General features: G+C 41.5%; 1 protein-coding gene across 1 annotated transcript in view; it reads left to right on the plus strand.

Moving 5' to 3' along the window:
• LOC120045880 (potassium voltage-gated channel subfamily KQT member 5-like) overlaps positions 1-12,910 on the plus strand; it is a 176,154-nt gene that overhangs the window by 149,557 nt on the left and 13,687 nt on the right. Inside the window, exons 16-17 of the mRNA XM_038990810.1 lie at positions 10,324-10,446; positions 10,728-10,787. Of these exons, the coding sequence (XP_038846738.1) occupies positions 10,324-10,446; positions 10,728-10,787 (183 nt within the window). The remainder of the gene's footprint in view (positions 1-10,323; positions 10,447-10,727; positions 10,788-12,910) is intronic.

A 12,910-nucleotide genomic window follows, 5' to 3' on the forward strand; every position in this document is an offset into this window, starting at 1 on the left:
TATAATATCATATGTAAATAAACTACAAACTTGAAACTGTCTTTTTGGTCTGGATGTATTGAATGAAATATAACCACACCAAGTTGCATTATATACAGCCTACAGAAAGCTGTGCAGCCATGTACCTTGGAAAGGGCTGTCACTTAAAGTAGATATTAGCCTAGCAGAGAGGAGAGGCAGAGGCGAAGAATACACCATTCAGTATATACCATCATGTTTGATACTACAGCCTATGCTGAGACAGAAATACACTATATATACACAAAAATATGTGGGCATCCATTCGAAATTAGTGGATTCAGCTATTTCAGCCACACCCGTTGCTGACGTGTATAAAATTGAGCACAAAGCCATGCAATCTCCATACACAAACATTGGCAGTAGAATGGCCTTACTGAAGATCTCAGTGATTTTCAACGTGCCACCGTCACAGGATGCCACCTTTCCAACAAGTCAGTTCATCAAATTTCTGCACTGCTAGAACTGCCGCGGTCAACTGTAAGTGCTGTTATTGTGAAGTGGAAAGTGGTAGGCCACGCAAGCTCACAGAGCGGGACCGCCGAGTGCTGAAGCACGTAACGCTTAAAAATCGTCAGTCCTCGGTTAGAACACTCACTACCATGTTCCAAACTGCTTCTGGAAGCAACGTCAGCACACAAACCTAAGATCACCATGCGCAATGCCAAGCGCCGGCTGGAGTGGTGTTAAAGCTCGCCGCCATTGGACTCTGGAGCAGTGGAAATGCGTTCTCTGGAGTGATGAATCACACTTCACTATCTGTCAGTCCGACGGACTAATCTGGGTTTGGCGGATGCCAGGAGAACACTACCTGCCCCAATGCACAGTGCCAACTATAAAGTTTGGTGGAGGAGGAATATGGTTCTGGGCTGTTTTTCATGGTTTGGGCTAGGCCCCTTAGTTCCAGTGAAGGGAAATCTTAATGCTACAGCATACAATGACATTCTAGACGATTCATGCTCCCAACTTTGTGACAACAGTTTGGGGAAGGCCCTTTCCTGTTTCAGCATGACAATGCCGTCGTGCATAAAGCGAGGTCCATACAGAAATGGTTAGTCGAGATCGGTGTGGAAGAACTTGACTGGCCTGCACAGAACCTTGACCTCAACCCCCTCGAAAACCTGTGAGATGAATTGGAACGGCGACTGCGAGCCAGGCCTAATCGCCCAACATCAGTGCCTGACCTCAAAAATGCTCTTGTGGCTGAATGGAAGCAAGTCCCCGCAGCAATGTTCCAACATCTATTGGAAAGCCTTCCCAGACGAGTTGAGGCTGTTATAGCAGCCAAGGTGGGGACCAACTCCATATTCATGCCCATGATTTTGGAATGAGATGTTAGATGAGCAGGTGTCCACATACTTTTGGTAATGTAATGTCCAACGCAGCTGTTTGTTTTAATCTCAATATCAAATCATTTCTGGGTAACAATTAAATGCCCACACCTGTAGAAATATATATTTTTTAGCTAAAATACGATGGCCAAAGCTTACCCATAATGTTGCACAATGAGTTAAGAACAAGTGTATCTTTAATTCTATGTAAAACATGTATCTTTCATCAAAGTTTATGATGAGTATTTCTTTTATTTGATGTGGCTCTGCCATTTCTCCTGATATTTTGGAGGCATTTCTGAACATGGTGCCAATGTAAACTAAGATTTTTGGATATAAATATGCACATTATCGAACAGAAAATACATGTATTGTGTAACATGATGTCCTATGAATGTCATCTGATGAAGATCATCATAGGTTAGTGATTCATTTTATCTCTATTTCTGCTTTTTGTGACTGCTATCTTTGGCTGGGAAAATGGCTGTGTGTTTTTTGGACTTGGCGGTGATCTAACATAATCATATGTTGTGTTTTCGCTGTAAAGAATTTTTTTAATCGGACACGATGGGTAGATTAACAAGATGTTTATCTTTCATTTGCTGTATTGGACTTGTTAATGTGTGAAAGTTACATATTTCTAAAGAATATTTTTGAATTTCCCGCGCTGCCTTTTCAGCGGAATGTTGTGGGGGGGTTCCGCTAGCGGAACGTGTGTCCTAGAAAGGTTAAGTCAATAAGTCATTGTTTTAGTCAAAGTATACATTTTAATTTTTTTTAATTTCACCTTTATTTAGCCAGGTAGGCTAGTTGAGAAGTTCTCATTTACAACTGCGAAAGTATGGTATAATTGGGATTGAAGTTACAAATCCGAACATCATACTTTGTGCAAATCCGTGTGAATGTGGTATTTTTTCCTATGATTTAACATTATTTTCAACATACATTTCGTTTCAGGACTGGGTTTTATTGGAATGTTACCACACACCAGCATGGCATTACTCATTAATTAGAAACAGCTGCAAATTTATTCCTCTTTGCATCTGAGATGAGCCAAGCTGTAACGTCCTGACCAGAGTTCTTATGTGTTTTGCTTGTTTAGTGTTGGTCAGGACGTGAGCTGGGTGGGAATTATATGTTGTGTGTCTAGTTCGTCTGTTTCTGTGTTCAGCCTAATATGGTTCTCAATCAGAGACAGCTGTCAATCGTTGTCCCTGATTGAGAATCATATATAGGTGGCTTGTTTTGTGTTGGGGATTGTGGGTGGTTGTTTCCTGTCTCTGTGTTTGTATTCTGCACCAGATAGGACTGTTTCGGTTTGCCACATTTTGTTATTTTGTTCGTTGTAAGTGTTCACTGTTTTTGTTTATTAAACATGTTGAGCACTGGCTACGCTGCGTGTTGGTCCGATCCCTGTTTCACCCTCTCTTATAGTGAAAAGAGGGAAGGCTGCCGTTACACAAGCAGCCTTGTGTCCACATGGAGCAAATTATAATATGGGGTACAAACTTGTTTTTTGCACTCCACTTCTTTTATCAGAAAATTATCAGAATTCTTTGGATAGTATGTCAATTTTCACTTATTTTTTTAGGTAGTCTGTATTTTAAAAAAGTTATGGGGGGGGAAATCCTCAGCGATCTACACATAATACCCCATAATGACAAAGCGAAAACAGGTTTTTAGGAATTTTGCTACTTTATTAAAAATAAAAACAGAAATACCTTATTTACATAAGTATTCAGACCCTTTGCCATGAGACTCGAAATTGAAATCAAGTGCATCCTGTTTCCATTGATCATCCTTGAGATATTTCTAAAACTTGATTGGAGTCCATTTGTGTAAATTCAATTGATTGGACATGATTTGGAAAGGCACACACCTGTCCAAGGTCCCACAGTTGACAGTGCTTATCAGAGCAAAAACTAAGCCATGAGGTTGAAGGAATTGTCCGTAGAGATAGGATTGTGTCACGGCACAGATCTGGGGAAGAGTTCCAAAAAATGTCTGCAGCATTGAAGGTTCCCAAGAACACAGTGGCCTCCATCATTCATAAATTGAATAAGTTTGGAACCACCAAGACTCTTCCTAGAGCTGGCCGACCGGCTAATCTGAGCAATCGGGGGAGAAGGGCCTTGGTCAGGGAGGTGACCAAGAACTCGATGGTCACTCTGACAGAGCTCCGTAGTTCCTCTGTGGAGATGGGAGAACCTTCCAGAAGGACAACCATCTCTGCAGCACTCCACCAATCAGGCCTTTATTGTAGAGTGGCCAGATGAAAGCCACTCCTCCATAAAGGGCACATGACAGGCCGCTTGGAGTTTGCCAAAAGGCATCTAAAGGACTCTGATCACGAGAAACAAGATTCTCTGGTCTGATGAAACCAAGATTGAACTCTTTGGCCTGAATGCCAAGCATCACATCTGGAGGAAACCTGGCACCGTCCCTACGGTGAAACATGGTGGTTGCAGCATCATGCTGTGGGGATTTCAGCTGCAGGTACTTGGAGACTAGTCGTGATCGAGGCAAAGATGAACGGAGCAAAGTACAGAGAGGTCCTTGATGAAACCCTGCTCCAGAGTGCTCAGGACCTCAGACTGGGGTGAAGGTTCACCTTCCAGCAGGACAACAACCCCAAGCACACTGCCAAGACATGCAGGAGTTGCTTCTCTGAATGTCCTTGAGTGGCCCATCCAGAGCCCGGACTTGGACACGATCGAACATCTCTGGAGAGTCCTGAAGATAGCTGTGCAGCAATGCTCACTATCCAACCTGACAGAGCTTGAGAGGATCTGCGGAGAAGAATGGGAGAACATTTCCAAATACAGGTGTGCCAAGCTTGTAGCGTTGTCACGTCTACTCCCGCTCACCCGCTCCTGCGCTCGGAGTTGCCGATTTACTAACCACCGGTCCTGGCAACCCAACATTACTGTACGCCCACCTGGCAACCCTCATTACGCACACCTGCGCCCCATCATGGACTTCATCACTACCCTGATTACTCCCGCTTTATTTAGCAGTCCCTAGCATCACTCTTCAGGCAGTATTGGTTCTGTGTTCATGTCCAGACGCTTCGTTATTATTATTAAACTCACCACCTGCACCTGCTTCCTGACTCCCAGCGTCATCGTTACAAACGTCATACCCAAGAAGACACGAGGCTGTAATCGCTGCCATAGGTGCTTCAACAAAGTACTGAGTAAAGGGTCTGAATACTTATGTAAATGTGAGATAAGTGTTTCTATTTTTAATACATTTTCAAAAAAGTAATGTTTCCTTGTATGTAACCATGGTTGACAGAGGAAGAACAATGATTCCAAGCACCACCCTCCTTTTGAAGCTTCCAGTCTGTTATTCGAACTCAATCACCATGACAGAGTGATCTCCAGCTTTGTCCTCGTCAACACTCACACCTGTGTTAACGAGAGAATCACTGACATGCTGTCAGCTGGTCCTTTTGTGGCAGGGCTGAAATGCAGTGGAAATGTTTTTGGGGGATTCAGTTCATTTGTATGGCAAAGAGGGACTTTTCAATTAATTGCAATTCATCTGATCACTCTTCATAACTTTCTGGAGTATATGCAATTGCCATCATACAAACTGAGGAAGCAGACTTTGTGAAAATGAATATTTGTGTCATTCTCAAAACTTTTGGCCACGACTGTAGATCATCACATTTTTAAATGTTCACGGGGAGAATTCCAGGACCACGGAGCTGAAAGAAAAGCACATTTTTTGTACGTTAAAATAACATCAAATTGATCAGAAATACAGTGTAGACATTGTTAATGTTGTAAATGACTATTGTAGCTGGAAACGGCAGATCTTTTATGGAATAAGCATACAAAGGCCCATTATCTGCAAACATCACTCCTGTGTTCCAATGGCACGTTGTGTTAGCTAATCCAAGTTTATCATATTAAAAGGCTAATTGATCATTAGAAAACCACACAGAACAGCGGAGTGGGAGGCCCCGGAGCACAACTGAGCAAGAGGACAAGTACATTAGAGTGTCTAGTTTGAGAAACAGACTCCTCACAAGTCATCAACTGGCAGCTTCATTAAATAGTACCTGCAAAACACCAGTCTCAACGTCAACAGTGAAGAGGCGACTCCGGGATGCTGACCTTCTAGGCAGAGTTGCAAAAAAAAAATACATCTCTCAGACTGGCCAATAAATAGAAAAGATTAAGATGGGAAAAAGAACACAGACACTGGACAGAGGAACTCTGCCTAGAAGGCCAGCATCCCGGAGTCGCCTCTTCACTGTTGACGTTGAGACTGGTGTTTTGTAGGTACTATTTAATGAAGCTGCCAGTTGAGGACTTGTGAGGAGTCTGTCCCTGTGCCACCCTTTCGACACCTTGTAGAGGTCATGCCTGACGAATTGAGGCTGTTCTGAGGGCAAAAGGGGGTGAAACTCAATATTAGAAAGGTATTCCTAATGCTTTGTACAGTCACTGTAGACTTCCATAAATTGTTTCAACTGGTACCGAGCTACCTTCAGACGAGTCCTGTGAGGCTTGTGGGCGTCCTATTAGTGTGTAGCCCAAACTATTCAGACGCTACAGACAGAAGTTGGCAGATCAGCGGTGCCAACTTCAGACGCTTGTGGAGAACACCATCATGTTCGTGAGAGTCTCATCTTTCCATTCAGTGGTCATATTAGTTTGTAGGCCAAACCAGTCGGATGCTACAGACGTTTTTGGGAGAAGACAGATTTCTGGGATGTTTTAAGGTTCCCTAGATGCGGAAGACCATTGGTGGCTTCAGACGCAGCCCATACAAAAAAATCTCATCTATAGCTTAAACAGACAGATTTTGATGGGGATTTTTTATTATTATGCTAATTCGATTTTTCCACAGGTGCTTGGACATGGACTCTAGAGGGGCAAAGCCAGCCTACCATAAACATGTTTCCAAGTTCCATTAACAACCACGAAAACCAATAGGCGACCAAGAAAACTATAATAGAATGTATCTATTTCTATGAATTAACATACCGATATGTAGTTATACCCATGGGGCGTCATTTTGGTTCTTACATTGGAATTATATTGAATTCTGCTTTATCACGCTACACCACAATAAACATAAAAGTTCAAATGCAGAGACCATTGTGTGTTTTTTACCAAGAAGACACCGGTTGGCACGAAATCTCCGCTTCACTCTATCAGCACCATGGACAGTGCCCTACACAATAAAGCAAGGCCATTGAAAGCCAGCCTAGGTTAAGGAAGACATGTTGCCATTACATTCCACTAAACTAAAGAGCAGCTCAGAAAAGCTGAAGATGGATTTTAAAGAACTGATTGGGTCACTGCTTGACACCAACAAATGCCCCATAATATCTGGCCCTCTGCCCTCCCTAAATTGTGGCATTGAACATTTCAGCAGACTTTTAGCTTTCCATAACTGGCTACGAGACTATTGCAGCTCTGTGGATGTAACATTTATTGACAATTTTGAAACCTTCTGGAAACAAAGCTCGTTTTATAAGGGGGATGGGTTCCACCCAAATCATTTGGGTTCCTGGATCCTTTCACAGCATTATAAGGCTGTGTTGAGATAATTATTTATCATGACCCAAGCCCAGCTCAGTTAATCCCTACCATTGTGTCACTGAGTTGTCATAATGCTTCAGCAAATATACATTATACTAGGGGCGTTGGTAGACACAATGTAAGTAACCTAATGTATGTCCCTTTAACTGCCCTGAATGCCTCTGCTGATCCCATAGCTATTGTATGCAGTAATCATGTGCCTATGAACCAGAGTTATGCTGTTAGCACTGAGGCGGTGTGCCCTAGTAGAAAGTCCACTGTGTGCATCTCTACCTGCACTAACATAAATAACATGAGCATATCTACTTTTGCTAAGCTTCCCAGTAAAGCAATGATAACAAGGAAGCATCCCAGAAGAAAAGTGCTAAAAATAGCCCACATTAACATATGTGGCTTAAGAAAAAAAGTTAATGAAGTCAATAACTTGCTAGTAACAGATTACATTCGGATTCTGATCTCTGAAACTCACTTAGATAATTCATTTGATGATACAGTGGTAGCAATACATGGTTATAACGGCTACAGAAAATACAGAAATGCCAATGGGGGCGGTGTTGCGGTCTATATTCAGAACCACATTCCTGTAAAGCTTAGAGAGGATCTCATGTTAAATACTGTTGAAGTACTATGGTTACAGGTTCATCTGCCTCACCCAAAGTTCATTCTTGTGGGAAGCTGCTATAGACCACCAAGTGCTAACAGTCAGTATCTAGATAATATGTGTGAAATGCTTGATAATGTATGTGATATCAACAGAGAGGTATATTTTCTGCGTGATTTCAATATTGACTGGCTTTCATCAAGCTACCCACTCAAGAAAAAGCTTCAAACTGTAACCAGTGCCTGCAACCTGGTTCAGGTTATCAGTCAACCTACCAGGGTAGTTACAAACAGCAGAGGAATGAAATCATCAACATGTATTTATCACATCTTTACTATTGATGCAGAAATTTGCTATAAAAGCAGTATCCAAATTCATTGGATGTAGTGATCACAATATAGTAGCCATATCTAGGAAAACCAAAGTTACAAAGGCTGGGCCTAATATAGTGTATAAGAGGTCATACAATAAGTTTTGTAGTGATTCTTACGTTGATGATGTAAACAATATTTACTGGTCTGTGGTGTGTAATTAGAAGCAACCGGACGCTGCACTTGACACATTTATGAAATTGATTATTCCAGTTACTAATAAGCATGCACCCATTGAGAAAATTACTGAAAAAACTGATAAATCCCCTTGGATTGATGAGGAATTTAAAAATTGTGTGGTTGAGAGGGATGAGGCAAAAGGTATGGCAAGTAAGTCTGGCAGCACAACCGATCGGCAAACATACTGCAAATTGAGAAATCCTCTGAAATCTAAACTGAATTTAAAAAATAAGAAACTATAACATGAAACAAAGATAAATTATCTAAAGAATGATAGTAAAAAGCTTTGGAGCACTTTAAATGAAATGTTGGGAAAAAAGGCAAACTGAGCTCCATCATTCATTGAATCAGATGGCTTATTCATCACAAAACCCACTGAAATTGCCAACTACTTTAATTATTTTTTCATTCGCAAGACTAGCAAACTTAGGCAGGACATGCCAGAAGCAAACCCTGGCACTACACATCAAAGTACAGTTGAAGTCGGAAGTTTACATACACCTTAGCCAAATACATTTAAACTCAGTTTTTCACAATTCCTGACATTTAATCCTAGTAAAAATTCCCTGTCTTAGGTCAGTTAGGATCAACACTTTATTTTAAGAATGTGAAATGTCAGAATAATAGTAAAGAGAATGATTTATTTCAGCTTTTATTTCTTTCATCACATTCCCAGTGGGTCAGAAGTTTACATACACTCAATTCGTATTTGGTAGCATTGCCTTTAAATTGTTTAACTTTGGTCAAACGTTTTGGGTAGCCTTCCATAAGCTTCCCACAATAAGTTGGGTGAATTTTGGCCTATTCCTCCTGACAGAGCTGGTGTAACTGAGTCATGTTTGTAGGCCTCCTTGCTCACACACGCTTTTTCAGTTCTGCCCACAAATGTTCTATAGGATTGAGGTCAGGGCTTTGTGATGGCCACTCCAATACCTTGACTTTGTTGTCCTTAAGCCATTTTGCCACAACTTTGGAAGTATGCTTGGGGTCATTGTCCATTTGGAAGACCCATTTGCGACCAAGCTTTAACTTCCTGACTGATGTCTTGAGATGTTGCTTCAATATATCGACATAATTTTCCTGCCTCATGATGCCATCTATTTTGTGTAGTGCACCAGTCCCTCCTGCAGCAAAGCACCCCCACAACATGATGCTGCCACCCCCGTGCTTCACGGTTGGGATGGTGTCCTTCAGCTTGCAAGTTTCCCCCTTTTTCCTCCAAACATAACAATAGTCATTATGGCCAAACAGTTCTATTTTTGTTTCATCAGACCAAAGGACATTTCTCCAAAAAGTACAACCTTTGTCCCCATGTGCAGTTGCAAACCGTAGTCTGGCTTTCTATGGCGGATTTGGAAGCAGTGGCTTCTTCCTTGCTGAGCGTCCTTTCAGGTTATGTCGATATAATACTTGTTTTACTGTGGATATAAATGCTTTTGTACCTGTTTCCTCCAGCATCTTCACAAGGTCCTTTGCTGTTGTTCTGGGATTGATTTTCACTTTTCGCACCAAAGTACGTTCATCTCTAGGAGAACGCATCTCCTTCCTGAGCGCTATGACGGCTGCGTGGTCCCATGGTGTTTATACTTGCGTACTATTGTTTGTACAGATGAATGTGGTACCTTCAGGCATTTGGAAATTGCTCCCAATGATGAACCAGACTTGTGGAGGTCTACAATTTATTTTCTGAGGTCTTGGCCAATTTTTTTGATTTTCCCATGATGTCAAGCAAAGAGGCACTGAGTTTGAAAGTAGGCCTTGAAATACATCCACAGGTACACCTCCAATTGACTCAAATGATGTCAATTAACCTATCAAAAGCTTCTAAAGCCATGACATCATTTTCTGGAATTTTCCAAGCTGTTTGAAGGCACAGTCAATGTAGTGTATGTAAACTTCTGACCCACTGGCATTGTTATAACGTGAATTATAAGAGAAATAATCTGTCTGTAAACAATTGTTGGAAAAATTACTTGTGTCATGCACAAAGTAGATGTCCTAACCGACTTGCCAAAACTATAGTTTGTTAACAAGAAATTTGTGGAGTGGTTGAAAAACGAGTTTTAATGACTCCAACCTAAGTGTATGTAAACTTCCGACTTCAACGGTATGTTCTTCAGCTTTAGTAAATTAACTTAGACACTGCATTTGCTTAGTAGTAGCAGCATGTATGATTTTTTGGGGGATACATTTTCTACGCTACACCTAATCAAATGACCCCCTGTGGAAGTAACCTCCCTCTGTGTGTGTACGTGCTGTAGATCAACAAGGGGGACTATGAAGGTGAGGTGCAAATCTTCAGGAGCAGTGAGGTGCAGCAGAAGGCCCGAGAGATGATAGAGGAGCTGGTGGCCGGAGACAAAAGTCCCGGGTTTTCTGCAGCAGTAAAACACACTTAAACCACTGTGAAAGGGAGAGAGCACTGAGTGGGGTACTGTATACTGTTTGTTTATACTCTTTAACTATAGCTTTTTGATAATGTCTTCAGTATAAAGTTTTGATGGGCATTTCACCAACACATATTTTACTGAATCAAGTCGGTGTTCTTACAGTATAGATTTCTGTGAAGCTTTTCATTGTCTGCCTTCCATTGAGGCTTTCCCTGCTGTAACTAGGCTCCCGAATTGTCAGAGTTTCTCTCTGTGTGTTTTGTATTCTCTCTCAGGACCTGGGTGAGGTGTTAGGTTTGGGGGTGGAGCAGGTGGAGGATTTGGGGGTGGAGGAGGTGGGGGTGGCGGGGGAGACAGGAGGGGCTCCAAGTGGTAGAATTGTGCCCTGCAGGCGTCTGTGGATGAAAATCCTCCACAGGCTATAGACTGGAACTCCGTGACGGAAAACCAGCAGAAATACGAGGAGATGAAGGGGCAGACACACACACAATAAGATGTCAACTGACAACTGTTGCTGCACTCGATTATCCTGTGTTCTTACACGGCAGTATTCTGATTGGAGTTCTTAGTGTCTGAAAGAATATTGTTTTGGAACCCCTTGCAGATCTCCCTCCTCTAAATAAGGATGTCTACATTGAGTCAGAGACTGTAGCCATTTGGGGTGAAGATAACTTAAAGGCATGCAAGTTGGGGATGAGGCCTTCATTTTGGGAGGTATATTTATTGTCCAGCAGAGGATGCTGTTTATCTATCCTACTCCACTTTCTGAGTTAGATTTTCTGCTCAGTAACATGTTTATCAGGTCATAATGCTTCTGTGGTTTGGTACCAACCAACATTAAACTAAAGTCACTATATTCCTGTCTGATTATACACTCTCTTCCTGTAGGAAAGCAAATAACGATATCTTTGTGGACGACCTGAAGGATGGAGAAAGGGAGAAGCGTCCCATTCCCAACCCTGCAGCCACCTTCGACAAAGCCTTCCGTCCAACCTCACTACTAAAACCTTACTGTTGTTTGTGTACAACTTTTGTATCGGTCAACTTCTTCCGTGACAACAACACTGTTGATCGCCATTTCTTCCCCATGACTGTTATTTAAAGACTACAATGTCTGGTTCAATATACATGTTTTTACCTGAATCAGCAATTTCCTCATCGACTGATTCATTTTCAGAGTCAGAGAGCGTCAGCATGGCATGATCTTCCTCCGGAAATTGGAGAGCAGTAGCAACACTTTTGCAGGTCTTTATGATATCCTTCAATAAAGCTATGGAAGAAAGGATTATCTATCTACACATACTGAGCAGCTCCTGTTATAGACAGAAGCATGCTACATGGCAGACCAATCCGAACTCATCTCTCAGCATGTCCAGCCCATCCATTATCTCAGCCAATCATGGCTAGAGGTAAGGTTCCTATCTTTTCCCGTGGCTAAACCAACTAGGCTCGTAATTTAACAATTTTATTCATATTTATGATGGCATACAAGTTTGTTATTAAGGCACATGAAAGTTCAGAAGGCATTTCTTCCAAAAAACGCATTTTGATTTTAAAAAATCTTTACGTTCAAATGCCTCTCCTGTGAAGTAGTGAAGTGCGACATACGCCTAGTTTCCTGAAATGAGTCACAAATGCATTCCTCGTTTTATCGGGTAATTCTTTGATTGACCATACGTTCATAATTGAGCAGGTCTATTGGTGAATATTATTTACACTACATATAGTTAATGCTTGGGTTTCACCTTGACATCCCTGGTCTACTTGACTCAATAACTTAATGCTAGAAATTGGTCGCCAGGATTAGCTATTTGAATCTAGCCTCTTAATATTTGCATAGCATTGCAAGATGGACACATGTTCGTTATAGTCATACTGAGAGGTGATGCAAGGCTCGCTACCTTGACTAGATCCTCAGAGAAGCACGCCTGTTGAATTTATTCACATAATAATGGAGTCAGATTGATTAATGTAGATTATTATTACTAAACATAATTTTCATTCAATTACATAATTGTGATCGCTCATCCTCAGTCGATGGGGACTGCCATCAAACTACAGACTCACTTCATACCCCTCAAGTTGGAGCATGATGATTAAGATCGTTGAGGGAGGAACTCCCCTACACACTAACAACATCAAAGAGAAACCTGGAAAAGGAGGGGCGAAGAACTGAACAGAGTTGCTATGCAAAAGTTGCTATGCAAAAGAGGGTTTGATTGTTTCTATCAGTTATTGGGTCAGTTAGGTAAATGTATCTTTGTACAAACAAACAAAACTGCAACCTTGAGGGCAGATGTACACTACGGGTCAAAAGTTTAAGAACACCTACTCAGTCAAGGGTTTTTCTTTATTTTTACTATTTTCTACATTGTAGAATAATAGTGAAGACAACAAAACTATGAAACAACACATATGGAATCATGAAGTAACCAAAAAAGTGTTAAACAAATCAAAA

The sequence above is a fragment of the Salvelinus namaycush genome, chromosome 4 (assembly GCF_016432855.1).
Source record: "Salvelinus namaycush isolate Seneca chromosome 4, SaNama_1.0, whole genome shotgun sequence".
Classification (NCBI taxonomy): Eukaryota; Metazoa; Chordata; class Actinopteri; order Salmoniformes; family Salmonidae; genus Salvelinus; species Salvelinus namaycush.